Source organism: Pempheris klunzingeri, chromosome 6 (genome assembly GCF_042242105.1).
Source record: "Pempheris klunzingeri isolate RE-2024b chromosome 6, fPemKlu1.hap1, whole genome shotgun sequence".
Taxonomy (NCBI): domain Eukaryota; kingdom Metazoa; phylum Chordata; class Actinopteri; order Acropomatiformes; family Pempheridae; genus Pempheris; species Pempheris klunzingeri.
The window spans coordinates 13,294,325-13,322,142 of record NC_092017.1 but is presented as its reverse complement, the minus strand read 5'-3'; the positions used below and the strand labels follow the sequence as shown (position 1 = coordinate 13,322,142).

At 41.7% G+C, this 27,818-nt stretch overlaps 4 protein-coding genes across 4 annotated transcripts; 1 reads left to right on the top strand and 3 right to left on the bottom strand.

Moving 5' to 3' along the window:
- Window positions 1-5,798: 5,798 nt before the first annotated feature.
- safb (scaffold attachment factor B) lies at window positions 5,799-15,476 on the bottom strand. Its single transcript, XM_070832134.1, has 21 exons — window positions 15,206-15,476; window positions 14,831-14,924; window positions 13,817-13,881; window positions 13,454-13,660; window positions 13,296-13,358; window positions 13,150-13,189; window positions 11,921-12,338; window positions 11,512-11,555; window positions 11,310-11,419; window positions 11,000-11,149; window positions 10,356-10,444; window positions 10,004-10,053; window positions 9,819-9,898; window positions 9,546-9,688; window positions 9,247-9,358; window positions 8,820-9,016; window positions 6,936-7,113; window positions 6,566-6,648; window positions 6,382-6,440; window positions 6,097-6,151; window positions 5,799-5,996 (listed from the first exon to the last, which is right to left on the bottom strand). The coding sequence occupies exons 1-21, from the start codon at window positions 15,356-15,358 to the stop codon at window positions 5,870-5,872; spliced, it is 2,517 nt and encodes an 838-aa protein (XP_070688235.1). The 5' UTR covers window positions 15,359-15,476; the 3' UTR covers window positions 5,799-5,869.
- A 200-nt stretch (window positions 15,477-15,676) lies between these two features.
- Window positions 15,677-22,702, bottom strand: malt2 (MALT paracaspase 2). Its single transcript, XM_070832045.1, has 17 exons — window positions 22,660-22,702; window positions 22,021-22,174; window positions 21,623-21,789; window positions 21,114-21,241; window positions 20,748-20,892; window positions 20,470-20,660; window positions 20,176-20,272; window positions 19,931-19,981; window positions 19,553-19,645; window positions 19,215-19,418; window positions 18,723-18,900; window positions 18,553-18,627; window positions 18,324-18,451; window positions 17,436-17,585; window positions 17,016-17,173; window positions 16,680-16,817; window positions 15,677-16,472 (listed from the first exon to the last, which is right to left on the bottom strand). Exons 2-17 carry the CDS (start codon window positions 22,155-22,157, stop codon window positions 16,044-16,046), a joined length of 2,469 nt encoding a protein of 822 aa, XP_070688146.1. The 5' UTR covers window positions 22,158-22,174; window positions 22,660-22,702; the 3' UTR covers window positions 15,677-16,043.
- Window positions 22,703-23,128: 426 nt separating this feature from the next.
- On the bottom strand, window positions 23,129-25,206 carry mrpl54 (mitochondrial ribosomal protein L54). The gene is made up of 3 exons (XM_070832611.1): window positions 24,991-25,206; window positions 24,235-24,391; window positions 23,129-23,914 (listed from the first exon to the last, which is right to left on the bottom strand). The coding sequence occupies exons 1-3, from the start codon at window positions 25,115-25,117 to the stop codon at window positions 23,782-23,784; spliced, it is 417 nt and encodes a 138-aa protein (XP_070688712.1). The 5' UTR covers window positions 25,118-25,206; the 3' UTR covers window positions 23,129-23,781.
- A 152-nt stretch (window positions 25,207-25,358) lies between these two features.
- On the top strand, window positions 25,359-27,742 carry fam32a (family with sequence similarity 32 member A). The gene is made up of 4 exons (XM_070832288.1): window positions 25,359-25,482; window positions 26,334-26,478; window positions 27,298-27,351; window positions 27,493-27,742. The coding sequence occupies exons 1-4, from the start codon at window positions 25,409-25,411 to the stop codon at window positions 27,559-27,561; spliced, it is 342 nt and encodes a 113-aa protein (XP_070688389.1). The 5' UTR covers window positions 25,359-25,408; the 3' UTR covers window positions 27,562-27,742.
- The last annotated feature ends 76 nt before the right edge of the window (window positions 27,743-27,818 follow it).

Sequence of the window (27,818 nt, the reverse complement as noted above, 5' to 3'; positions counted from 1 at the left end):
ATTTCCTGCTTCAGTTAGAATTGGTATTTAAACAGTCCTCCTCATCCTGCTGTTCACATTCTGACATCATGAGACCAAGACGACACCTAACAGTTGATCAGCAGCACCTCAACACTGGAGGCTTCAAACAGGAAGTCCTCAGACGGAGGTGTTCACTGAGCTTAGAGGGTCACAGAGTGTCATCAGGAGGTTGTAACAGTGATACAGAGACTGGAAGAGTCACAGAAAGGAGAGGAGTGGACGTCCTTTGGCCACATCCCAATTTATTGAGACACTGAAAGTTTTTTGTTGTGGTATACCTACCACTGTTGTTAGCGTTTCTTTCAATAAATTGTTTAAGATGAATAAAATTACTATTGCATGCTTCTACTTAAATGCCCTACTTCCATGAGTAGTGTATATATATATATATATATATATATATATATATATATATATACTGTATATATACATATTTATTTATTTGCTTAGTTAGATGTGTTAAATTTGTGCTTAGCTTGTTTACTTTGTTCGGCTTTGGTGTTCTTGTCCCCCTTTTTGTCTGTTTATGTTTAAGTACACAAGAGCAGTGGAAAAACCAAAGTCAAATTCTGTGCATGTGTTCACATACTTGGCCAATAAAAGCTGATTCTGATTCTGATTCTTTTTTTTTTCCAGTTTCAAACTCAATGAAGTGATCTCAATGAGTAGACCACAGCGGGCCTGACTCCACCAACACTATATGAGGGCTGGATGTATGATAGGGTTACAATATGAGATAAGGGGTCAGATTCATCAGTCTTCTCTTATATCATATTTGACATATGTATAAAAATAGATGTAACTGTTTAGCTATGAAACCTAAGTCCATTTGCAGATGCCAAACACCAAAACGGCACTATCATTTAGCGTGAGGACATTTTTGTCTTTCTTGCATAAGGCATATGCATGCTAATGCACCCACATTATGTATGTGTGTGTGCATGCATCTAGTGTGTATACATTGCACACACACACAAACACACAGGAGAACATATGGTTCGAAGGCCGTCCATCTGTTGCCGCTTGTCCTCTATAAGTCACATAATACAGAGCTTCCACTGTCTTTTACACACTGCGCCCTGAGCACAAATGCACATTTGTCATGGATGCATGCAAGTGTACATGGAGTCCCCACGTATATAGAGAGATGTGTGCAGTCTGAGACGCACACACGCAACAGACTCAAACACACTCCAGTAGCTCTGTCTACTCAATAGAGTTTTTCGGTCACAATTTCATGCCTGTACATTACATAAGCACTTTTTTCACATGTGTGTTGATGGTTTTATCTGTATTGACCAGGAGCCTGAATGAGTCTTATGTTTAGTCCATGAAAGCAGCTGGCCATGCTAGTGTTAAATTCAGTTAAAATGGAGACTTGAGCCTCTGTGTGTGCAGCCGCCAGCACCAGTCTGGACTTTCACAACTCTCAAGTGATGTCCCAACTCAAAAGAAAGAAGTGGTTTCAGAACAATTTGATTTCTGTTGCTCCAGATGGTGCCAGCGCCCGGCCTGGCAGTGATGAGAAGGGGCTGAACTTGTGGAGTTTGGCAGCACAAAGTTCATTTTAATTCATATATTTGAATTATTTTGCAAACTAATCGTATGTGAAAATAAACTGTTAAATATATAAAGCGCATTCATTTAGTATTTTACATCAAATACTGGGTAGTGAGTAATGGACTGTACTGTAGTGCTTTAATTGGTCAATGAGTAAACTGAAGTTAAAGGCTCAGTATCAAAGAGACAACATTTAATTACTGTCTGACTCTCCACTTGACTGATGATGCTTTAGGTTCCTATCTAACTCTAATTCTGCCTTATTCCATGGCTCACATCACTGAAGCTCTGCAGAACTCCATCTCCTCCCTGCAGGCCAAGCTGTTGCTCTGAGCTTCAGTTCTGTGGAAAAATAAAAAGGATGTTGACTCAGCTTTGTTTTCCCTCAACTTTCCAATGAAGCTCCTGGTGGATCCACCTGTGGATCTGTTTCAGGTCTGGTTGCCTCGAAGAGGAGCTCATGTACTATCAAATGCAAACATGCAACACGAACACCATGACTGTTCCTCAGCTCCCCTGTTGCAATCAAATGCAACTAATTATGATTCATGAACCAATCAAAGTGATGAAAGATCTTACCAGAAACCTGTTGTGAAATATGATGTGAATCCACCATGTTTCTCACATGTTGGACAAAGGGGGGGTCTGACACGCCAACGCATTACCTGCGATACATTCATATATCATCCTGACAGGAGATATAGACCTTGTTTGTGAACTTAGAAAATGCAGAGGAAAGCACATCATATTCTACTTTTTAAAACAGCCAGTCAGGGTGGATAAGACTCAAATATCACATTCATTTTGCGATTGGCAGCCACTCAAAGAGTCATAAACCCAAATAAATAAACCTCTGTAGAGATGGGCACAGAGCGCACATTGCACTTAAGTATCCCATTACAATCCGGTTTTAACATGTTTTAATCCTTGCTGTAGAATCTGTCTGTGAAATATATGATTTCCAAACAGGAAATCAGGAAAGAAAAACAGCTGCAGGAAATGAGCTTATATTTTTGTGTAACAGACTAGGATGAGAGAGAGAAAAAAGAGGAGAAAGACACAACAGACACAGAAACATGGAGGACGCCTCAGTTCGACGACTCATCAGGACAGCCATCAGAGAAAATAAACACAGTTACCTTCCAAAGTCCAGGAATCTGGGTAAATGATGTTTCACAGCACGGGGTGAAACCAATCATTGAACACCTGTGGTGTGCCTGTTTGAGCGTGTGCATTCTTCTTACTTTGACCTCAGTGTGTGTGCTTACACATGCATATTTCTACCTTTAAGTGTGTCTGTCCACATGAAGTGTCGGCAGCCTTCTGTTTTGCTCAGACCCCGTGTGCTTTTCTCCCCAGTGGCTGCAGCCATGTTGATTTAGGCTGTTCGTCCAACATGTGGTGGACTTTTTGTCGTGGTGGAGCAGTCAGTCAGGTTGAGAGGAGAGGGGAAGAGGTGAACCAGGGACATGAACAGAGACACTGATACATGTCCTGATGAAGGCATGGAGGTCATGTCTTCTATGCCTTTATCTACTGTCTCCATTGATTCACCTCCTCTATGTAGCACTGCTGTCATCCATGCTGCTAAAGTTGATATTTAAGCTGTCACTAACCTTCCCAATAACATCTACTTCTAAAGTAGATATAGGATTATCCAGTTCTGGTTTCTATTTATGATTATGTGACACCCTCTAGTGGATAGAAAGAAAACAACAGACAAAATTGAATAGAAATGCATTAGATTAAACGATTTCATGAAATGGCATTAAGATTGTAATCACCTCATGTGGTTTCAGTGTTTCTGCCTGAAACACCAAGATAGTTGAGACAGGCACATCTGCTGCATGTCGCTCTAGTTATTGTATCTGCAGACCTGCACATTTGATATGATGATAGAGGTCAAAATCTATGATAACATTTTATTAACTAAAAGTTTGTTCACACCAGTGGGTGCAACAGCAAGTTATGTATAAACAAAGGGATACATTGAAGTACATGTATAAAATATACAAGAAGTATGCAAACATGTATTTATTAAAGATATTTGGCAGCAAAGTAACAAATGTTCCCAGGTACACAAGGTAGCATGGAAAGATAAAAATATAAGCTATTATAAACTACTAACGGCAATTATCATACCTCATGTTGACTTTGAAACGTTTTCTCATTACAGAAATCCCATTGTTTCTTCAGTCTTCTTTTATCACCATGAATTATGTTTTGTCCACAAAGTTCATGAACTAGAAAAGTGACTCCGGATCATTTCTTTAAAGCCAAACCGTCCAGATGGCCCACTGGCAGACAGCAAGCCTCAAAGTTTGACTTTATGACTTGAGCAATAGCACCTTCAGTTTAATAAAACTTAAGAGTTAATATGAAGCTCAAATGTACAGCCTGATGTTGGGTACTTTCCTCGTGATAATTCTACACTTATAGTCATTATCTACACTTCATGACACAAGAGCTGCAGTGTGTTGGAGGAGGAACGTATCTGTGGAAAAGAAAGGAACTCCATTTGTAGAGAATGAACTTGGAGGCCCAGTATTAGATAAAGACCATGGAGGTCACAGTGAAGAAAGAACTATATCTGGAGGTCAAAATGGCATCCTATAGAAGATCATTTTCTGGTGTGATTTAACATGCAATATGTGATTCTGCAACGACAGTGTTACATGCAACCCTGATACCCACTGGGCTTGCTATTGCAGTCGCTAACTTCTCACCTCATTACTTCAGTCTGTGCTGGAGGTCTACAAGCCACGTGAAATCCATCCATCCTTCATCATTGGACTTCACGTTGAGTAACACTCCCTTTGCCACTTGGCTAAGTTTCAGGGCACCAGGGCTGCAGTCTAAGTGCAAATAAGCACTGGGGAATTCCATTATCAGTCAGCGACAGTACTCCCAATCATCATTACTATTAAACAAATTTGAAACAAACTATACCACAAGGTTACTCCTGTCATTATACTGTAAATTCTGTAAGCACACTGGGAACTCGGACCTGCTGTGCCTACTATTGTGGTGATTCCATTTGCTGCTGTTTTATGTGACATTTTCATCTTGCTGTGTTAAACATTCACTCGCTGCAAGTTCTCCAGCACTGCAGTGAGTTCAAACGTATGTACTGAATTTTGGTAAGAAAGGAAGCCATCATACAAGGGGAAGCTCGAACAAGAGGGTTTAAATTTAAATATTTGCCTCAGTGAGTCACACCACCTCATTTGCTTTTAAGTTTTTAGTGATTTTTCTTGTGCTCAATGAGCCCCTGAAATTGACCATTGAAAAAAGCAAGCAAAATATGAGTCAGGGACCATTTGTTTGAATAGCACCACTGCAAAAAGATGAAAAGTCTTTTATTGTTGGAGGAAACTTCACCCTGTGAATTTTACAACCCAGCTCCACGACCACCAGCAGCTGATATTTACTGCCACTGAACTGAGCATGGCATTAAAATGAACTGAAAAACTGAACTGAAAAGAAAAAAAACACTGTAAGCAGGAGGATGAAAAAACAAAATATCATTTTTATGGAAAAAAAGAAAACTAAATACATTGGGGTTACAGAAAACTTAGACTGACACATTTTTAGATTTGATCAATCAATACTTTGAACACACGCTCTCCAGGGGCATTTATTACTAGTATCCAACAATCACAAGTCAAATCCTATATACAAAAACACTAACTGAAACTTTAAAAAAAGTCTATCAAGCACTGATGATCAAAATGTGACATGTAGTTTAAAAACCTCTTCAGCAGCAAAACTTCGCCAACCATCTGTGTTATAACAAGAATAAACACCAAAACGGAGCCTCAAGCTCTGAACAAATTAATTGCGACAAAGGCTAATTTAAGAAGAATGGAAAAAAATCCAAAATGCTTTGGACATAAACTGGGATACAGAGTGAAGACTGGTGAGTTTAGGTCCATGAACCCAGTTGTCTATAAAACATTTGAATTTACAACACAGAGCTCTGACATGGCTCTCCTCCATAGGCCAACCTGCATTTACAGCATATCCTTGTGAGCAGACAGTTGTGTTATACAAATAAGGTGGGTTTGACTGAATGATAAATACAAGATCACAAAAGATCACAACATCACAAAAGAAAAAAAAAAAAAAGGTGGAAGCGACCAAAAAAACTAAAGGTCTCCATCAAAAATTGATTGGAATTGTGTCAAAAAAGAATTCCTGATTTAAAAACATGTACAAAACCAAGATGGCCACATCCTTCATGGCATGACCTCCTGAAACAGTCCCCCCTACTGTCTTCAGACAGACATCAGTAACGTCGACCAAAAGCTCCACTCTGCAGCCCGCTGCCACCGCTGCCCTGCATCAGCTGGTTCTGTCTGTTGAGAGCTCCAGAGAGGGACTGAGATGTTCCTGTGTTCATGTAGCCTCCACGGCTGGTGACAAAACAAAAAACACACACAATCATCAATACAGTTCTAACAAACAGACCAAACAATCAATGAGGCTTAAATCCAGCTGATATTCACTACTCACCCTGCCATTCCTCCACGCGCTATGTGGCTCTGGCCAGGGATGGCACCGTCTCTGCCTGGAACAACAAAGCAAAACATCAGACACAGACACCAGAGTAGTTTTACAACTCTATTTCCATTAAGTAGGATAACGACTATTTTCAGAACATATTGCATATTTCCTTCAGCCTGCTACTGTATGCCAATCAGACCTGCTGTACTTTAAAATGTACATCACGGTATCACAAAAGCAGTGGATGTAGAGAGCAGTACAGTTATCACACACAAACAGCACAAGAACACATACTTTGCCATGCTCTGTCTCCGTCCATCTTCCGGCTGGAGTCCCAGTCTCGACTTCCTTCCCTAAAAAACGAACAAAAATCATTTTTACATTGTCTCCCTCTCTTCAGAAAAAAAATATACTGGACTCCATTTTGGTTTTAATATGGCTTGAACTGAAACCAGTGCCAGCTCAGTCTGGTGCTCACCGGGGGTTTATGCGTTTGTCGTAGCCTCCACTCCAAGAGTCTCTGCCATCTCTGCTATGTCTGTCTGACCGGTCTGAGAAGTGCTGCAAGAGGAGACACAGCACAGTTAAACTTTCTAACATCCTATGCCTGTGCACTCTTAGGCTTCAAAACACCCACATGTGTCTTCTGGGCATCTGTTTACATGTGTACTGATCTATGTGTCTGTCACAAACCCTGCCTACTACCCACAGTGCTTGGCTTGACTCTCGCCACACCAAAAAGGTATATTTTAACTAAAGTGGCTTTACTAAGGTGCATGGGATTCATCTAGACTGTAGTGAGATTGTGTTTTTAAAACAGGAGGAGGAGGAGGGTCTATGTCTCTTACCTGACCATCTCTGTCTGCGGCGATACTTCGAGTGTTGTCACGCCTGTCAATCATCATGTCGTCCTGGTAACGGCCCCGGTCCCTGTGGTCAAAGTCCTGATAACGCTCTTGACGACCGAAATCTGAGCGGCCGTAACGGTCGTCCATGGCCATGCGCTTCTCAGGCCAGTCATCTTTCCTAAAAATAAGAGCAGGTAACATCCGCAATGAAATTCATCTAGTGAGCTGCTCTGTGTACAGTTGGTTTATGCAGTATACATGTAAGCATATTTTAGTATTGGTGATATTCTGACGCTGGTGGAAGTTACAGTGGGTCAAAAAAGTATTTAGTCAGCCACCAATTGTGCAAATTCTCCCACTTAAAAAGATGAGAGAGGCCTGTAATTTTCATCATAGGTACACTTCAACTATGAGAGACAGAATGAGAAAAAAAAAAAATCCAGAAAATTACTGTCTGATTTTTAAAGAATTTATTTGCAAATTATGGTGGAAAATAAGTATTTGGTCAATAACAAAAGTTCATCTCAATACTTTGTTATATACCCTTTGTTGGCAATGACAGGTCAAACATTTTCACACACTGTTGCTGGTATTTTGGCCCATTCCTCCATGCAGATCTCCTCTAGAGCAGTGATGTTTTGGGGCTGTCGCTGGGCAACACGGACTTTCAACTCCCTCCAAAGATTTTCTATGGGGTTGAGATCTGGAGACTGGCTAGGCCACTCCAGGACCTTGAAATGCTTCTTACGAAGCCACTCCTTCGTTGCCCGGGCGGGTGTGTTTGGGATCATTGTCATGTTGAGAGACCCAGCCACGTTTCATCTTCAATGCCCTTGCTGATGGAAGGAGGTTTTCACTCAAAATCTCGCGATACATGGCCCCATTCATTCTTTCCTTAACACGGATCAGTCGTCCTGGTCCCTTTGCAGAAAAACAGCCCCAAAGCATGATGTTTCCACCCCCATGCTTCACAGTAGGTATGGTGTTCTTTGGATGCAACTCAGCATTGTTTCTCCTCCAAACATGACAAGTTGAGTTTTTACCAAAAAGTTCTATTTTGGTTTCATCTGACCATATGACATTCTCCCAATCCTCTTCTGGATCATCCAAATGCTCTCTAGCAAACTTCAGACGGGCCTGGACATGTACTGGCTTAAGCAGGGGGACACGTCTGGCACTGCAGGATTTGAGGATTCACTAGGTCCCCCCGTGTGGTTCTGGGATTTTTGCTCACCGTTCTTGTGATCATTTTGACCCCACGGGGTGAGATCTTGCGTGGAGCCCCAGATCGAGGGAGATTATCAGTGGTCTTGTATGTCTTCCATTTTCTAATAATTGCTCCCACAGTTGATTTCTTCACACCAAGCTGCTTACCTATTGCAGATTCAGTCTTCCCAGCCTGGTGCAGGTCTACAATTTTGTTTCTGGTGTCCTTTGACAGCTCTTTGGTCTTAGCCATAGTGGAGTTTGGAGTGTGACTGTTTGAGGTTGTGGACAGGTGTCTTTTATACTGATAACCAGTTCAAACAGGTGCCATTAATACAGGTAACGAGTGGAGGACAGAGGAGCCTCTTAAAGGAGAAGTTACAGGTCTGTGAGAGCCAGAAATCTTGCTTGTTTGTAGGTGACCAAATACTTATTTTACAGAGGAATTTACCAATTAATTTATTAAAAATCCTACAATGTGATTTCCTGGATTCTTTCCCCCCATTCTGTCTCTCATAGTTGAAGTGTACCTATGATGAAAATTACAGGCCTCTCTCATCTTTTTAAGTGGGAGAACTTGCACAATTGGTGGCTGACGTGGCTGATACTTTTTTGCCCCACTTTATCTGAAAAGAACGTCCTGTTCAGCATCACCACAATATGTCTCTTATAATTTACCTGCTCTCCATGTCATAAGGCCTCTTGATGGGGCGTCGCTCCTGTTCATAACGCAGCTGCTCCTGCTGCCGCCGCAGCTCGTCGCGCTCCCTGAGGATCCTTTCCTGCTCACGCCGCCTCTCGTACTCTATACGCAGCCTTTCCCGCTCCAAGAACTGACGCTCCATGCGGTCTGCATCGAGGCGCTGCTTCTCAGCCTGAAAGCGTTCATGGGTTCGGTAAGATTATTAACATGAAACCCATGAGGAAGAAAGGCTGACATTGACAAATTTCTATATGGGAGCAAAATTGATGATATTTTATACATTTCATATCTATACTTTATTATTTGATACAACAGTATGTGTATTCGTCAGGCTGAGATTTGCACCAGAGATAATATAATGTAGGAAATGTGAAATAAGAGAACTCAGAGATCCGACGGTACCTCCAGCCAGTTTCGCTTCCGGATCAAATGTTTCCTCTCCTCTCTCTCCCGGAAGAGACGGATTCGCTCGCGCTCACGGTCCGGGCGGTTGTCACGATCACGGTCCCGGTCACTGAAAGAAGATGGAGATCAATCTTTCAGCATCAAAACGTACTGTTTATGAAGACCAGGTGAGGTTTCAGGCTTCAAGAAGGATGTTGACATGGACCTAATCCAAACAAACACAATAGAAATGTTTTAGTAAGGCCTTATCGCTGGGTTTGAGTCGTTGTTTCTATCCCCCCTTGCATGATGCTTACGTGTATCTGCGTCTCTCCACCTCTCTGATCTCCCTCTCCCGTTGTCTCTGCCTCTCCCTCTCTCGCTGCTCCTTGATCTGGTCAAACGATAGGATGTCTTTCTTCTCCTTGCTGGGAGACTTGCGGTCCCGACTTTTTGTGCTCTGGGGAAAGGACACAAGGAAAAAAAATATATAAGAGGAAAAAAGTTTGGAAAGAGTATCTGGGCGTGACATTAACTGGAGGAAAATTTGAATTAGTAACATTGTTGTTACAGAATGAAGGTTCACTCACTCGTTCCTTGCTTTTTGTTTTGACGCTGATGACGGGTTCTCCTTTGGATTTGTCCATGACTACAGTCCTCTCATTTCGCCCTGTCAAAACAATTGTCCAGAATATATGAAAATGTTTGACAGAGGTGACCATTTTTGTGACCGTTTGTGATAAGTACAAGCAGGGAATAATCCCACATTTCTCACCTTTGCCATCTTTTCCTTCTCCCTCAGACTTCTCATCCTTTCCATCAGACCTACAGGAAATATCAACAGTGTGAGCTTTATCAAGACTATATCAATTAACACTTTAATCAGTTGACAATTAAACAATGACTGGTTTATTTATCTATCCACATAGTTTGATAACTTATCCACTCTTGAGTTGTATAACTCAGGGGCTGTAACCGCTATGGTTATGGGTCACCACTGGGGCATGCCATGCTAAATATGTATGCACCCATGATATTTAAAAGAACACCAGACCAAAAATACCGAGCTGGCGGGGGCATTTTCAGTGAGAGACTTTACTCATGTGACAGCATGTCAGGGGTCTTACTTGGAGTCAGAGGAGTGTCTCCTGTCACTGCCAGACTTCTTGGTGTCAGTCTTGTCTGCTGGCTTCTTCCCAGCGGGCTCATTTTTAGCCTACAATGTTTAAACAGGAACATGTTTATTCACAAAAGCTGAATGAACATTTACACAGTGATAGTACCATGCGCTGAAAATGAACACTGCCACCTTTTCTATCTCAATAGATATTCTAATCTTTAACAAAATAATACATTATCAAGTATAACAATTGTTCCTGTGCCCATTTCCTACATCTCTTCTCATAAGTAGGCTTCGCAAAAGGATCAAATGTATCAGTATGTTGTGAAAAAGGAGTTTTAGAGAGATGATGGTGGAAATAAACCCATAGGCTTCATTATATTTTCTTCAACTGGTCTTATTTTTGTGATTTAAGCATCTGGCTTGCCTAATAATGTTAGTTAGCTGATTAGAACTGCACGTGGAGCATAATTAAATTTGTCACCATCAGGTTAGCAACTTCTCCCATTACACCAGAAATAATTAAATAACAAAAACTGACTTCTGTGTACACCTTCCAACAGATGCACTCAGACCCATTAAGGAGTTTCTGGGTGGGACCAAGGTTATTGGAGATCCAATGAACAGACTACATCTTCCGCCGACACTGACCCGCTCTACAGAGATCATCCTGCCGTGCAGCTCAGTTCTGTGAAGGTGGCTGATGCACTTGGTGGCCTCCTCTGTGGAAGACATGGTGACAAAACCATAGCAGCGAGCCCCGGGACTCTTGGCGTTGGTCACCACCTTAGCCCCAACAACCTGCAGGAAATGGAGAGAGAGAAAGAGAAGGGAGGCAAGGACCAAGAGACGACCAGGGAACAGGAGAAAAATATGAAATCCTCAATTTTAGATATACTATAAATGACTTGTATATTCCAGGCCTGATAACAATGGTGAGGGATAGTTTGTGTTCGCTCACCTTGCCATATTTGCTGAAGAGTGTCTTCAGATCAGTCGCTCTGGTAGTGGAGGAGAGGCCACTGACCCACAGATTCCTGCTACTGCTTGCGGCAGCACCACTTCCAGCAGCTACACACAAACAAATACACAATAAATTGATGAGCATGTATCTTCTGAATTTGCAGGACCAGAAGAGGAAGAAAAACATTACATCCACTCACCCTTTTCATCTTTTGACTCTGTCTTGCCTTCTTTTTCCTCAGAGCTAGAGACAAAGAAATAAAGCCATAAATACAAAGCAGTGAGGACATCTGGGATCTGTCCTCACACAGATGTATGTACTTATGTGTTTTATGGTATAATACACAATTGACAGTGATCAGCCCATCATGTACGATTGTGCAGTGATTTAACAGTGAATGAATGGAGCTACATCCTCTGTCAATCCCAAAACGTTACTTGTTAATGGGTAATAACGCAGGATAGGTGAGTGTAAGGAATGACAAATGAAAACGGACAAATGCACAGAACGTTTTTACCTCCAAAAGAGCATCCAAATTTTGCTAGCACAAAGGAGCCAATGCAACAGAGATAGCCATTTTGGTTTCTAGTAGACAGAAAGCAACAAACCTCTTTCTCTGATCATCGCCCTCTACAGAAGAGGACTCTTTCACTGTCGAGGCTGAATCCACAGCAGCTTTCTCTTCTGTCTTCTCGTCCTCCTCCCCCTCCTTAGACCCCATTTCTGAATCAACAGTTTCACCCACAGTGCCCTGTTTGCTTACACTAACAGCCTGCGAGCTTTTGTTTTCAGCGTCAAATGTCTCTTCTGGGACATTGAGCGTGTCCCCAACCTCTTTGGTGTCAGTCTCCACAACATCCTTGTCGCTCTCCACATCTCCAGAGGCGGCCTTGGCACCAGTGTCGGACACATTTTCTTCCCCTCCGGCGGTGGCAGCTTGCTCTTCTTCAGGGCTCGTCTCATGGCTCTGGTGGTGATCTTCGTTAAGCGGCTCAGATAAACAAGACCCGGCTACTTTGTCATTTTCTACGGATTTAACAGGAATAGAATGGCACAGAGTTTAATCACTTCTGAAACACAGCAATGGTTAACGAGGAACTGGCAAGGCCTGGATTAGGAACGTCATGACCACTGGCCTGTGCTCTTAGAACTTATGTATTAAAACGATGAAGCAGACCCTAACGAGAGACTGGAAGATAACCCAAAGGCTGGAGGACAACCAAGCAACTAGTGCAACTAACACTTTGGCTCATTTCTCAAGTTGAACCACTTCACTCTGTTCACCTGATCCAGAGCAGACAAAGAGTTCAGTGCTGAAGAGAGCCACAAGATCGGCAGTGCAGCAATAGATTCTCGCTACAGTCCATCTTCTTTCAACCTTTGACTTTCCCAGTGTCCATTCGTGATTAGCAGAACTTCAGTTCAAGTCCAGCGATTTCATATCCAGTTGACGTCTGAGTAAGTGTCTTTAAAAAGCCGAAATAGTTGCCAAATCTTGATGGATCTTCTTTGTCTTGATCTTCGTGTGGCAACCTGGAAACACTGCAATCATCTGTCACAGCTCACACCTCCCTGACCTCGTTTATAATTGCTGTCAACGTGCATCAAATTGTTAACCACTGCTGTTTTACTACAGCAAGAACACGACTGGCACCGTAATCAACATTTGCCAGTGATATTAGTAAGTATGGTTAACCAAATTTCAACACAAAGTCAGCAATTGCCCTTTGGGCTTCCAGTCTCTCTTCCTTAATGAAACTTAACTAAGTGTTTGCATTCCAAGCTCAACACTGTAAAAAGACGCCTCCACCTTTTTATAACCCCTTTTTTACAGTACCTGTTTCTTCTTTCACCTCATCTGCGTCTGGATCCTGAGACTACAAGAAAAGAAGGACGTCTTAAGGAATGTGACCGTTTGTAACATTTAGTTTAACCGCAACATCACAAGCTTTATACACAAGATATATTTGGGAAAAAACATACCATATTGATTGATGAGCACGTCATAAATTCATCCGCGTCCAACGTTTCAGACTCTTCCATCTGCTGAAATAGACAGAGATTCAGTGACATTAAAACCTGCCAGTTCGACAGATAAAAAGATCAAACTTAGTAGACAAGTTTCTAGTCTAATTTCTCACCTCTGGACCTTTAGCTTCATCTTCTGACTCAAAGGTCTTGGAGACATGTTCTTCGTTCATCGCTGCGTCTTCGTCAGAGTGAAAATTCCCGTTTTTTTCCTCATAATCCTTGGTTGGTATTCCGTTGTCATTCTCCGTCTCGTCCAAAACGTTCATGTCGAGGATGTCCATCTCCTGCATGTTCTCGTGATCATCCTGAAGCTCCTCCTAAAAGAAAAGAAGGGAAATTTGCTACAACACAGACAACAATTCAACAGAGATATCCAGAGCCTTCAACAACTCTGCTGAACTAATTTTCACAAGATTAAGCACTGCTAATGTTTTTGCTGGACTTGAAGCCCTCCTTAATGACTGCAAACTCACATGTCCATCAGGGGAATCCTCCTCGAGAGTGCTGTCCTCTGGTTCATCATTCTCTTGCCTTGTATCTACAGAAAATAGTTTAGACCAAGTTTAGACAAAGGCTTGGTTTGGGATATCTTACATGTATTAGATTTGACAAGAGGTGGACAATCTTAATGCAATCCAATGCATTAAAGACAAGTAAGAGGTGCTACACTTATTCAACACCAAATGTTCTGTGACTGTTTAAGAAGTGCCGATTTAACTCAGCAGTTTGCATATCAGCTAGACCCAAAACTAGAAATCATTTCAATACCAACTACAACTTTCCAAATTGCCGCTGTCTTTATACAACAGTTCCCTTACAGTCCCAAACAAAATTTTATGACTCCAATGTAGCAGTTTTTGCAGGCAACGACAATCTTGCCTACCCCTACACAAAACTGTCGCCAGTGTACTGTTTGCAGATGTGGTGCCTATCTTGGAAAAGTGGCAGCCCCCTGTTGATGGTTTTATTTCATGAAAAATCCTAGAGGAGTTTTTAATACTTGGGGCATTTTGGTGCAAAAGTGCACTTAGCTGCTACAGTACTGGAGCAGTTCAATTGTACTGCACCACAGGCAGATGTTTTCCACAGTATAATACCTCCAATATTACCATAATATTTATTTAGATTTTAACAGATACTGAACATTAAATATTTCATGAACATGTACCCAACGTAATGACAACTGAGTGTACATCCATGCACTGTGCACTGGCAGCTACTCAACATTAGGTGGCAGTTTTAGTGGTAAATAATGTGAACATAACCAGGTGAGTCTCTCAAACACGTGAATATTTTCTGGCATTTCTTGAGGTCATGTGAACGCTCACAGGTATGAAATACCGCGAGACCGTGTGTCGTGTCATTAGGAAAGCAGAGCGCTCTCCAGTATCAATGAGACAGACAGACTGTGTGACAGACTACATGGTTATTTACACTGGGGGAAACGTGGTGAGCAGCTCTCATCATGTGCACACCTTCAGCCTCACCTTTGGCAGTCCGTTTAGCTGGAGTGGGTTTTTTAGGCGTCGATTCCGGAGCGATGACTATCTCATCAGGATTTCCACCTTCTTCCTCGATAGCCTGTTTATGGACATTTGGGCAAAACCACACACGTGCATTTTAACAGACTGCAGATATAAACTAGCGCCATATGTGTAAAAAGCCATAAATATGAGAGCCTTTAGCTGTAACGTTAGCTTGCGTTCATGGTTACAGCTACACAGCTCGGCTCAATGGGCCTGGTAAGCTAATGTAGCTTTACATTTGTATTGGTCTGACTGGGTGCCTTTGGGAAGCTAGACTATACAAGCATGTTGGTAAAGATTCAGCGCCTAGTTGTAACAAGTGTGCGGTTAGAAAACCTTTTTCAGGCGCTCCGACAGCACGCTCTTGACGCCCGTGGTGTCCAGGTTTCGCTTCTTCAGCTCGGCCTTCAGATCGATGACCCTCAGCTCCGACAGCTTGCGGACCTCTACGCCCTCCGCGGCCTCCACGTCTGCTGATGGGTCAGCCATCGTTTTGAGGTCGCAATTATGTCTCCTCAGCTAGAAGCAATCCCTTTGCGCACTTTATTTTCCTGATGCTGCGCCGGGACCATAAGCAGCTGGCTGGTAAACTACTGCAAAATGGAGGCCACGGTGAGCGGAGTTGACGTCGCGGCGCATGCGCAGTACGGTTACAGTGCAGAGAGCAGCAGGAGAAAGATTCTGTTTGCTGATGACACTGATGGGATTCAATGTAAACAAACATTCAAACATTCACTCTAAAAACAAAAGACGATGGCCCCGATCTTTTTCATGACAGTTGTAGATGTAATCAAAGTCATATAAAGTTTAGTGCGTGCAACAGTTTGTACAGTTCAGCATAAAATATTGTTTTATTTCTTCTTTCTTACAAAAATAACCCATATCTAACCTGACCTGCGATGTAATCATGTAATCAATGTAATCCTTAAGCATTATATACATTTAAAACTGTCCTGTGCCTGAAGTTAAGCATGTTGCCTGAGAACTAATTATTATTTATTGCAATCTTATAAAACTGTTTATAAAACATTCCAAAACTTTATTGCATAGTAAAGGTGACGATAAATGGGCTACATACAGTTACCTGACTGAAATGGCAAATTCATTGGCACCCCCCACTTTTGTCATGTTTGACTGATCAGTGTGTGACGGTCAAATCAAGTTTCATAATGCTTTAGTGAGAATAAAAATTATACATGTCACTAAATTTGTAGTTTGAATCAGTTACTTGGCTGTGGGGCAAGCTCTTGCTGGCAACAAGAGATTGAGGGGCATCAAATACTTCAGGGCAGTCAGTCTCCTCTGGTACATTGGCATTAATGGATGAAGTTCGACAGTCTGGGGTGGAGCGTGGATCAGTTTGTGCATAATATGACCATGTGTTTGAGGCTGAACCAACAGAGGTGACAGAGGAGCACTCGGGAACGTCGAAGGAGTCGAGGCTGAAGGATGCGGAGGGAGAGCAGGCACGAGGTGGTCTTGGTTCATGTAGATTGAGTTTGGACACCAGTGGTTTACCAACTGTCACCAGTTGGCTCTCCTGTATTACATCATCCATGTTGGAATAGGTGTAATGAAGGCAGGTGGTGAATGTGAGCTCCCTCTATAAAGACAGAGAGGAGCAAAACGTGTTTTAACTTATCAATGCAACATACTTTAATTCTACTCTGTAAACTTCACATCTTTTTCAACATGAATTTTGATGAAAATGCTTGAAATGGTAGCGTAAGCCTTGTTCATGACTGTACCAAACCCTAAAAACTTGTCAGAATAGGAGAATTAATTATGAAAACCATGGCAAGAGTCTGACCCTGAGTCTCTGCAGGCCTCGGATGCGTGTATAGAGACTCGGGACCTCTGGTGAAGGAAAATTTTCCTTGATCAAACATAAACTGCCGGCTTCAAGGAGAGTTTCCTGGTTACTTTTCTTCAGGTCAACGTCCACTTCCTGCCGAAGCAACACAGAATACAGTGTAAAGGTCAGTACAGTGCTTAAATAAGAGTGTTTGTGTGCATCAAGTGTCCAAAATGGGAAATTAACTCATTTTAACTGCTTAAAATGTAGGACTCCAGATCCAGAAGCATGATGAGTCAGACCAAATGTCTTTGTGTCTCAAACCTTCATATATAATAACAGCTTGCAAACCTCAGGGAAGTCTGTAAGCTGAGCAGAGCAGGAAACAATTTCTTCTGGCTTCTCAAGTATCCGTGTGTAGATGACCATGATGTTGGAGAACTCCGCAGCAAAACCAAGCTGAACCTTCACTCCACAGTCAAACTGCAGGCAAAGGCTCTTCGGCAGGTCTATGAACACACAGACCTTTGAAATAAGTATATTTTTTTCTAAGACTATTTTATTTTATTTCATGCCAACATTAAATACAGTAATCTACACACATAACATATGTTTGTGAAGATTCTCAGCCATCCAGGTCATAGTTATTCCTTAGGAGTTGAGCAAAAGCCAACTGGACTTGTTGCAGGTACTTGAAATTCAAGTACCTGCAACTAAGGAATACGCACATAACAGTAGCTCTTGCAGTATCTGATAATGTGAGAAGAGTACCGTGAGCAACAGCCCACTGCAGGTTTCGAGCCGAATGGGACGCAGAGCAGTCCGACATCTGTATCCGGTCGGTGAGAGAACGTCGTTCAGACAGATTACTGCGTAGCTCCAGAGCCTGTCTCCCTCGTGTGATCTCACACCGACCCATGTCTGGTGAGAATAAAGAGATTTTAGTGCACAGTGTGCATTAATCAGTGCTGTTTCTAAGTTGCACATCTGACTGGATCCCAAAGTGAGTGTTGTCCCATCTCCTGTCAGTGTTAGTGTGAGTGAGTGGTATTTGTCTCGGACTGAAAACAGAGCAGTACAGCAATATTCTTTTGTCCTTTGTGAATGTGTATGTAGCACGCTACTAAAAATATTTCTCCAGTATACATTGTCCCACACCGGAGCAGTAACATCATGGGTGCATTCAAACATTTCATAATGGTTTGAAGCATTTCTCTGATTTAAAGGATATGTTCCCCCTGAGCTGTCTTCATTTATTGCTATGGTAGTATAGTAACAAACACCTTTCTCACAATGGACATTTTGACTTTCATAGAAAAAACAGCACAGGTGGAAATAGCAGCAATAACCTGTTTCATCTAGGTATGAATGTAATGTCTGTCATGCACAATACCAGAGCTGTACAACTTCAATAGCGAAACACCACAGTGTTTATCCTGGAAAAGTTATGATCGCACCTGTCATTTCAGTGCAGTTTTAATTAAATGATAACTTTAGGCACACTTTGAATACTTCTCAAATATGAAAATGTCAGGTGTAATCATGATTTTCCATGCAACATAGAGAGTTTAATGCATTTAATGCCCAGTTTGTGCAAGTCTATTGCAGACCTAATGTTGAGCTCTCATACCTCACATGAGCAAACTGTGCTCTACATACCTTCAGCCACTCTGTCTAGCATGACTGTGACCTTCTCATCTTCACAAACTCGCCGTTTGAGGAAGCTTATGAAGATCCCATTTGACACATCTTCCTTCTTTACTTCATATGCCTCGGCGTCAACGCATCTAAACACACCGAGCTACACATCAGTTACTCCCATTAAAGCAGGTGAATTAATACACAGACATAGTTTGACAATGAATGTGTCAGAGAATTAGAAACTCACGTGGCATATCCAAACACGATATTCGCTGTCACTTTGAGCAGTCCTGGTTGTACAATGACATCATCATTTGGGTTTCTACAAAAATAAATCATTAGAAACAGGACACCTACCTCAATGTGACATAAAAAAAGCTAGAGCATCAATTAATCAGCTTCAAAAAACAGTCACACCTTTTGCGGCACATGTCCAGCAGGAATACATTAAGCCCAGTCTCTTTCTCCTGCATCCTGGTTAGTATATTCTGCACACACAGGCAGTGCTCTGATGTGTAAGAGGCCGGCGCATCGATCGGGACCATGAAACTGTTGCCGTAGTTCTCATAACCATGACCAGCGAAGTAGAGCAAGCCTGTGGAGGGAAGGACAAAGACATGCTATCAAATGATGGTCTGGTCAATAGCGTACTTCAAAAAACATATAAAAAAAGCTGTAAAGTACTGACAAAATGGCATGGATGCTTGATCAAATGAAAAGAATGTATGTTTTATCTAAGAATTTAGTTAGTTTTATACTATATATTGTGCTTTTTATAGAAACACAGAGATACATCCATTTTAATGTATTACAATGTAGGGGCAGAGCAGTGTTGCAGTCTCTGAACATACACACAGATATGAAATAAGTTTCAAACATATATATATTCCAGATGGACAAGAGACCAACCATAGACTCCCTTGTCAAGCAGCAAGAGGAACTCTGTAACAGCGCTGTGCATCTCCTGCCAGTTGAGGTCGAGCAGGGAAACCACCTTGAAGTCCATTTGTCTGAGTAAGTTGGTCATCTCGTGGACGTCAGCAATGGGAGCACTCAGCTGAGTGTGGTAGACATAGTTCATGTTACCAATCAGGAGGGCAACTTTGTCTGTTGCTGTGGAGAGGAACATAATCATCATGAAAAAACAATTAACTGTAAAAAATCATGTAACATACCTATTCATAGTGTATATGTTGATCTATAGATAATGTATTGTGATTAAAGTCATTTGTTTGGGCAAAACTCACCATAGAAATTCTTGGCTGGTGGAGGTGGCTTGACCAGCTGTTGTAGCGGATGTATTCCTGGTGTGAAGGTGGGCCTGTGGACTGTCTGTGAGCCTGTCAACACCAAAATGAAAAGATTAAAATAAAGCAAAAAGAAACATGCTGTTTGATCTCGCATCAAACTGTTTAATGTCTCATTTTAATGTCTACACTGTTTGGTAACTACAAATACTGAATGCACTGCTTTCTATTAATGAGATGAGTCCACTGAAGATTTCAACACACACCCAACCAATACCAGCAACTGATTTGGCATCCACAAAGTAAACCTACTTACTTTGACAGTAAAACTCCTCTATTCCCTCCTAAATATTCTATGTATAAGAATATAAAGAATACCAAAACCACGATCAACTTCTTCCCAGGAGGCATCAGTGATGGAACTGGGGCCTGCAGAAAGATGCAAAACAGTTGCACAGTTTTGTACTTATGCTCAAGTGTGATTTTGGGCTTACGATAGGGCAGTGTCAGACTTAATACTGACCTGTGAATGTTAACGAATTATCAGAAGTATTTTAACTTTTTAAGACCTCTTTGATGTGGCATTCTGAATATGGAGAAAAAGAAATATGCCTGAGTCTCACCGATGGTGACTGTTGCTGTGTCACTCCACGCTTCGCAATACAAGTTGAACACCTTGCATCTGTACTGTCCTCTGTGTTCTGTGGTCACACATGGGATCTACAGGAAACACAAGAATTCACAACATCAACTGCACGATGCAGACTGACAAATATGAGAATTAGCTATTAACTGTGTTTTCAAAAGTCTCAACTCTGGCGTTGGTTTAGCCAAATCTATCTTACTTCCAAAAACTGTCCTCTGAAATCATTGTTATACGTAAGCAGCTCACAGCAAGACTCTGTGAATACACTTACCTTGAGTGAACGTGTCTTGTGTTGTTTCACGGGCACCATGTTGTGGTACCACTCATACTGGGCAGGAGGGTTGGCCTCTGCATAGCACTCAAGGAACAGAGTGTCGCCCTCAGACGCTGCTTTGGACTGAGGCTGATGGGTGATAAGCAGCCCACCACTCACTGACCCTGGAGACAGACTGCTGCTGTTGCCTGAGATGGTAAGATTTACGAGGACATGCTAAAACATGTCATGAGATGAAATAAAACAAGGGAAATGATAAGAGGAAGGAGAGGTACCTGCAGAATGGACAACGCGAACTCGAGCCCAGTCGGAGAAGACAAAGTTTACCCCACAGCTGACCCTACAGATGTAGTGGCCCTCATGGACCGGGGCTACAGGACACAAAACCAGCTCTGGTGTACTCCCTGTCTCATCCAAAATCTGAAACAAGGAAATAAACAACCAGATTCACTACAACTGATATATGACAATAACTTTCAAGATAACAAAATATTTGCCCCGATACAATCTCCACATGAACATCAGCATTAAGTAAAGGTGGTAGATTTATAGGAAAAAGTCACATGATACCAAACACTCCACATAACTCATCAACTATTGTTTCTCTTTATAATCGAATATTCAGAGGATGTTGGACTGACCTCCTCATTGAGTCTGAACCACTGGTAGCAGAGTCCAGGGGGGCCAGAGGCTCTGCAGGTCAATATCACCTTCTCCCCCACTGTGGCCTGCTGGGATTGTGGCTGCATTGTGATCTGGATCAGCGCAGCTATTTCCACCGCACATGCACGCACAAACGTTTTGCACAGACAAGAAGAAACAGAGCACAGGTATTTTCATTTGGATGTGGAGCATCAGAGGGTTGCTATGCATGTCTTTAACAGGCACTAACTTGTTACCTCTGCAGACAAAAATTATTTCAATAAAAAAAAAAAAATGGAAAGTGAAATAACTTTATTTCCTTGGCATTTTACCCATTTAAGGATAAACAACACTGCATAAGATAACATTAATGAATAACATTAATAACTGTGGACCATTCCAGGCCTTGTGCATGCTGACTCGAACCCTGTTGGGAAACAAATCCAAGCTTTAAGTTAAACTTCTACACATTAGCAAATGTATGGCACCACAGCCACTTCTGCTTTACCCGTGGTAGTGAGGTAGTGCACAGCTTCCTGGTGGTTCATCTTCCTCAGGCAGAGGAGCAGGAAGTCCAGGGAGCAGTCACGATCAGCCAGCCAAGCCAGGAGGGTTCGTCCTGGGCTTCCTGTGGCGCTCATCACCTGGAGTGAGCAGCTGGTCACCTCTCTCTCACTACAGGAAGGACAGAGGAGTGGGCAGTGTCAGCAGAGGTGGTGACAGGTCAGGGGTGAGGGATCAAAACTCTTGCACAGTATTATGGAGGGACAACTCTGTTTGACATGCATGTCATACACCATAGCGAATCCTTGTGATGCAAGATGAAGAGTAAATGTTGCAATAAGTTTTCACGGTTTGGAAAAAAGATGCTTGAATGTTGAATGTTGTGATGCATTCATGACCCACCTGCAGTGGAATTTCGGCTGCTCGGACACCGCATTAGCTAGCTGCCTCCATCCGCAGGTGGAGTTGTCCAACATCTTTGACAGCCTGTTCAGGACGTCTTCACTCAGCGCACCGATGCTCATTTTACACTCCTCCATCGCCGTCTGTGTCACCACTAACAAACCCCAGAGATTTAGCGAATAAACCAGGGACACTGAAGTGAAACTTTATACAGTAAAACCTGCCTCCATGGTCTGTGCACCTTAAATCACGTAACACAGAGATGTGTAATGATTCGCCCAGGATGTGACTAAATGTGAGAACATACCACAGTGTGTGTGTGTGTGTGTGTGTGTGTGTGTGTGTGTGTGTTTTATTTTTAATGAATCCCTCTCACTTGTTCGCCTGCACAAAAGCACAGGTTGTAAATATGGGCTTGGGTTTCCCAGGGGTCAACTTAATGAAAATCCCCCTTGTAACATTACACACACACACACACACGGCAGAGGATATTAACTTTAAGGAAATAAGTCGGGTAGAAAATGAAACGACGACCAAACCAAACAAGACGACGTTGTTTAACCACTAGTATCTGCTTCCGCCATTAACATTTAGTCACGTTAGCATTAATCACAGCGCCGAGGAAACTTGAGGACTTACCGACTTCTGAACAAGCGCTGCTGTCGACAAAGAGGAGCGAGTGTCTTCTACATGAAAAGCGATATCTGGTGCATTTTTACACCCCATCGGTCTTTCATTCTTTCGTGATTTTGTTCCCCACAGGATTAAACTACTTCTCATTTCGGTTCCTCATTTCTGCCATTAGCGGCAGATTCCCCCCTTTGCATGAAGCGTTGTCATAGCAACCTTGTTTATTGAGCCCGGCTTTCACAGAAGATGATCCATTTCTATTAAATGACAAACCTGTAAAATCCCCATGTTTGTCTTATTGGTAATCTTAAAGGTGATATTCAAAATGAATGTAAATGATTTATTGATTCATAATTAGAGTGTATAAAAGGTGCCTCATTGGAGAGTGGTGCCAGATTTAATACTGTGGTGCTGACTGAAGCTGTGAGGCAGTCAGCAAGAGTACAAGACAAGATAATCGGCATGTTTATGTATTCAGATTTATTCATTGTGAGTCTGAGAAAACAACAAATAGTGACAGTGTTTGGTGGAAATATCAGCAAGCCTAGTCTCTTCAGGTACAGACAAAACCAAACATGAACACATATACATATATCAGTCCAATGCAGTATTAGTGTCCTTGCGACGTATACTGTACAACACTACCTTTCTGAAACTGACAATCTCACCACACGGTCCATTTAGTAGCTGTTCAATCTCAGAAATATGAGCGTCTATATTTTCATGACAACTAGGTGCATACAATCTGCTGAAGGTATTAAAAAAACAGGTGAAAGCTCCAGAACGAAAATTGACCCTGTGGTGAGGTTGTTTTGCCAACTACTGTCTCCAAGGTCAAGAACTACCTTTCTTAAACTTAAGGTGTTGCTTTTTTTTGTGTTTCTGTAGGCATTACTCTGGTAACATTGGGTCATATATTAAACCCCCATTTTAACACACAATGATCTATCTTTCAAGTACTGAGAGAGCCACAGACTGCACATTTCAAATGACTCGCTGGAAGTGGCAAAAAAAAAAAAAAAAAAGGTCTGATGATATATCACGCAGGAGGTTATTGTCAGGTTATTCAGTCCACAGAGTCTGAAGCATCCCGCTGCACACGGAGATGCTGTCTGCCAGTCCAGTGAAGGCCTAAAACTTCTTTCCTTTGTGTAGTCTGTTGAAACGCCAAATGTTTTCCTTCCTCAGACGATTCCAGTATTCCAATGTGTCCGAGTCCATCTCATGCAGCTTTTTGGGCGCTCCCAGGTTTAACTGGAACAACCTGAGAGGACGATAAAAGAAGAGGACAATCAGAACATTACAGAAAGAAAAATAAACTATGTAGATGCTATAGGCAACATGCAATGATTTATCTCTAAAGATGTGAACATGAATTCACAATATTATTTAGGTGAAATATGTGCAGTTTTCAGCTACAGAAGGGTACATTTACTTATGAATTTCTAACCAGCTTTTCTCAACAAATATCACGAAAAGGAGGAAAAGAAATTTCCTCACAACAAAGTACCATGACAGAATACAGAAAGAGTTAACTCTAAATCATAAAAAAGTGGCAGAAATAAAAGAAACATGTGCCCTCACCACTCTGGGTATTGCTCAGGAGGCTTCAGCTGGGGGTCCTCCCCCTGCTTCAAAACATTGACTCCTACTGCAGAAGACGTAAGTCTGGCCGCGTCTTTACACACCTCTGGACCTTTGAACTGTTCTTTCACCATGCCTTTGCCTTTCCCTTTGGCCGCTGCAGAGACAGACATACTTGCAATGACTGCATCTCTTTCGTACGGTGCTTCTCAAACTGTGTGCCGTGGAATTTTGTCCCTTAAACGTCCTATTCAGGCATTTCAGAAAGTACACATTTAAGGAGCAAATGTTATAAAATGAATGGATGCACAGTGTTATCCATATTTCATAGCAGTCACTACACTTCTAGCGTTATGTGGTGTTTCTGTGTGGTCCAGATCTCTTTTGCCTTATCTATTTGCAATATAATGCAGCTTGAATGTGCATTTTAATACAATATATTCCATATCTATGATGATGCATACACCAATACATCAATCAACATACATCAATAGTTATAAAACTAGTGTTCCTTGGAAATGTCATGTTCATAAGGGTGTGCCTAAGGGCGAAAAAGGCTGAAAACCACAGCTATAGAGACATGCTGATTATGATGAGCTGGTATGCAGATAAAGGTGATTTAGGCTGGTGGACGAACTGTGAAAACAATCATGTAAAAGGCAATTATGCACCACTTGTTCAACCACATACTGTGGAGTAAACTAAACGTGTCACAACTTAACACTGAGACAAGCTAAATAGAGATGGTTTACTCACCAGCTTTTTTGGCATATCCGCATGTCTGTGCTCTGTTTAGTGTGTTCGTCCTGCACAAAAACGTTGTGGCATTGTTTGTGAGACATTTTGTTAACGTGACTATCCTAAATAAACTGTAACCTGACATTTTTTTCCTTTACCGCAGGTTACTTAAAAACGCAGCCCACCATGCTACAGTTTGACATTCACCGGTTCCTTCAACTTCCGCTCTCTGCTTTGTGTCTTGCTCTGTGGAAATAATCTACTGCTCCTCTCCGGACGGGAAGACGCACTGCAGGGTGACTGAGCTGTGCGCTCTGGTCGCTTCATCTTCAGCCGACAGGTGGCAGCACTGCTGCGCATGCGCCAGGTGCTTTAATAACAATAACAGAAGAAGAAGAGGAGGCGGAAGAAGAAGACGACACCGAGAGCTTCCAAGATGTCTGAGTACGCTACGGCCCAGAAGAGTGCCCTGAAATTAAAAGGTCTTGGGGATATTTCAGCTGGTAAAAAGTGAGTCTTGTGGCATTTTGGTAACATTTTCCTGTAAGAGGCGACGCGTTTAAATAGACTAAAACACTTCAATTGACAGTCGCGGCTAATCGAAGCTTCTGGTTTTCAGGAGAAGCTATTGTTAGCCTGTTTGCTAATAGGTAAACATAACGTCACCTTAACATTTTCTAAGATTTTGAGAAAGCTATGAAATAATATTTTGGCAAATTCATTCAGTTTTACACTGGACAACACTTGTTTCATCTGTGACTTCAATACTGTTTACGGTGATACTGAGGAGTGCTAGAGATTTAGCAAAGCTATTGCTTCTTAGCTAGCTAAATCAGAATAATGATCGAATTTTTTTTTTTGATCAGTTAGTTTGCACTTAAATTGTAAATGAAGTTCCTTAATACAGCATTAAAAACGGGTTCCTTTCCTAGTCACAAACATATGACTTGCACTTGTCCATCTTGCGAGTTTTAGCAGGATTGTGAATGCATCATTATGTGCCACCAGAAGCTTTTTCATTCTTGCTTTACTGTAACTGCACCACAAGTGTGCTGTACAAAGAGGAGTACAGTAGGCTCTACAAAGGGCAGCTTCAGCCTTTTCTGTACACACATGAACTTTGTGTGCCAGCATATTGGCTTGCGAAAACACTGGCGTAGCCGTAGCACCATTGTCGTCATCACATGGATCGTTCCTGCTAATGTGATCCAAATATCTTAATTTTTCCACCCAATTTCTGGTGCAAGAATGTTCTTTACCAGTTCACTGTGTGAGGTATAAAGAGGGCAAGATAATAATTCAAAAGATTTGCATTCGTTGAAATTAAACCACATAGGGCATTGGATTTTTTTATTTTTCAGGAAGAAGAAGAAGGATAAGGAGAGTAAGCATCGCCTGGAGCAGGTCGTGACCAGTCAAAAAGATGAGGAGACGAAAACAAAGAAAGCTTACATTGACAAGAGGACACCGGCACAAGTTGCATTTGACAAGATGCAAGAGAAGAGGGTAAGTTATAGTTCATCATTAAAGAGCTGCAGTAATTTGTCAAGGATTTGACACAGAGGCATGGCTAATAAAAGGTTTTTAACAGGTTGGAGATGCCAAACTTACCAAAAGTGAACTATTGATTAAATTGGTAAAAATGCTTGACCGCTATCAGCCGATATGCTCCATTAGTATGAGCGACCAATAAGCAAACCATTTTGCAGCAGAAGCACAGAGAGGGGTTGTTGTAAGAACAAATGACACTAGCCAAACTATTAATATATAATAAATATTGATTTATAATAATATTACATTTTTACAAACATTAGAAGAGAAATCCAAAATACCTTTGCGGCAGGAATTTATCCAGGCATACAGTATGACAAATGAAGCTCCAAACCAGCAATGCTGCCACGGAACAAAAACACCTAATTATCCAAGTGGGTTGTAGATGAACTTTTCTGCTGTTTTGAACTTTCCTGTTCCAACGAAGTACTGATTGTATTGGAAATACCAGAGAGAGAGAGATGGATGTCTGTTTTCACTCTTAGCATAAGATAATCCCAATTTGAAATGGTTTCATGATAGACTTTGGTAGCTCAGTGTTGTAGTTAATAATGTTTCATTATTACATAAGTGGTATTGGTGTTTATACGCCCTTTTTGACTCAAAGGACAAAGTTCATTATACGAGACAGTGAATGTTGCATCATAACATTGTGAAGCACGTGAACATGGTGTCTTCTCTTAGTTGGTAAGCTGATCAACATGTCTACTGACCTAAAACATTTTCAAGGTGTTTTTTCATTCATTTTTTTTCTCTCTGTCTTTTTCCCTGAAGCAAATGGAGAGGATTTTGAACAAAGCATCAAAGACACACAAACTCAGAGTCGAGGTAAGTCATGGGAGATCTGACATGGTATCATTCAGTCCAAAAGGAGTGCATTTATGTCGGTAGAATCCATGTTGCAGCTGAAATTATTTCAACTTCACGAACAGAAAAATGTCAACAAAAGTAAGTGTATTTTCTTTGCAGGATTTCAATCGTCACCTGGACAACCTGACAGAACATTATGATATTCCCAAGGTCAGCTGGACCAAATAGACGAGGAGCAAATGTGCATTTTGTTTTCTTTACCGCTTGTACAAAAATCTTGCACGCCACATTTTTTAAGTTTCTTTGCTAGTTTTCATATATTTACAATTAAAATATGTTCTCCTTATGGTGAGTCTTTCTTTTGTCGTAACTCCTGATATATACAAATAAAAGGATTTCACCACATAAATCTGGTTGTTTCAAAGATTGCATTCATTCATCAGCTGACATTGCATACATGAGTGTATAAACAATATTTTTGAGGG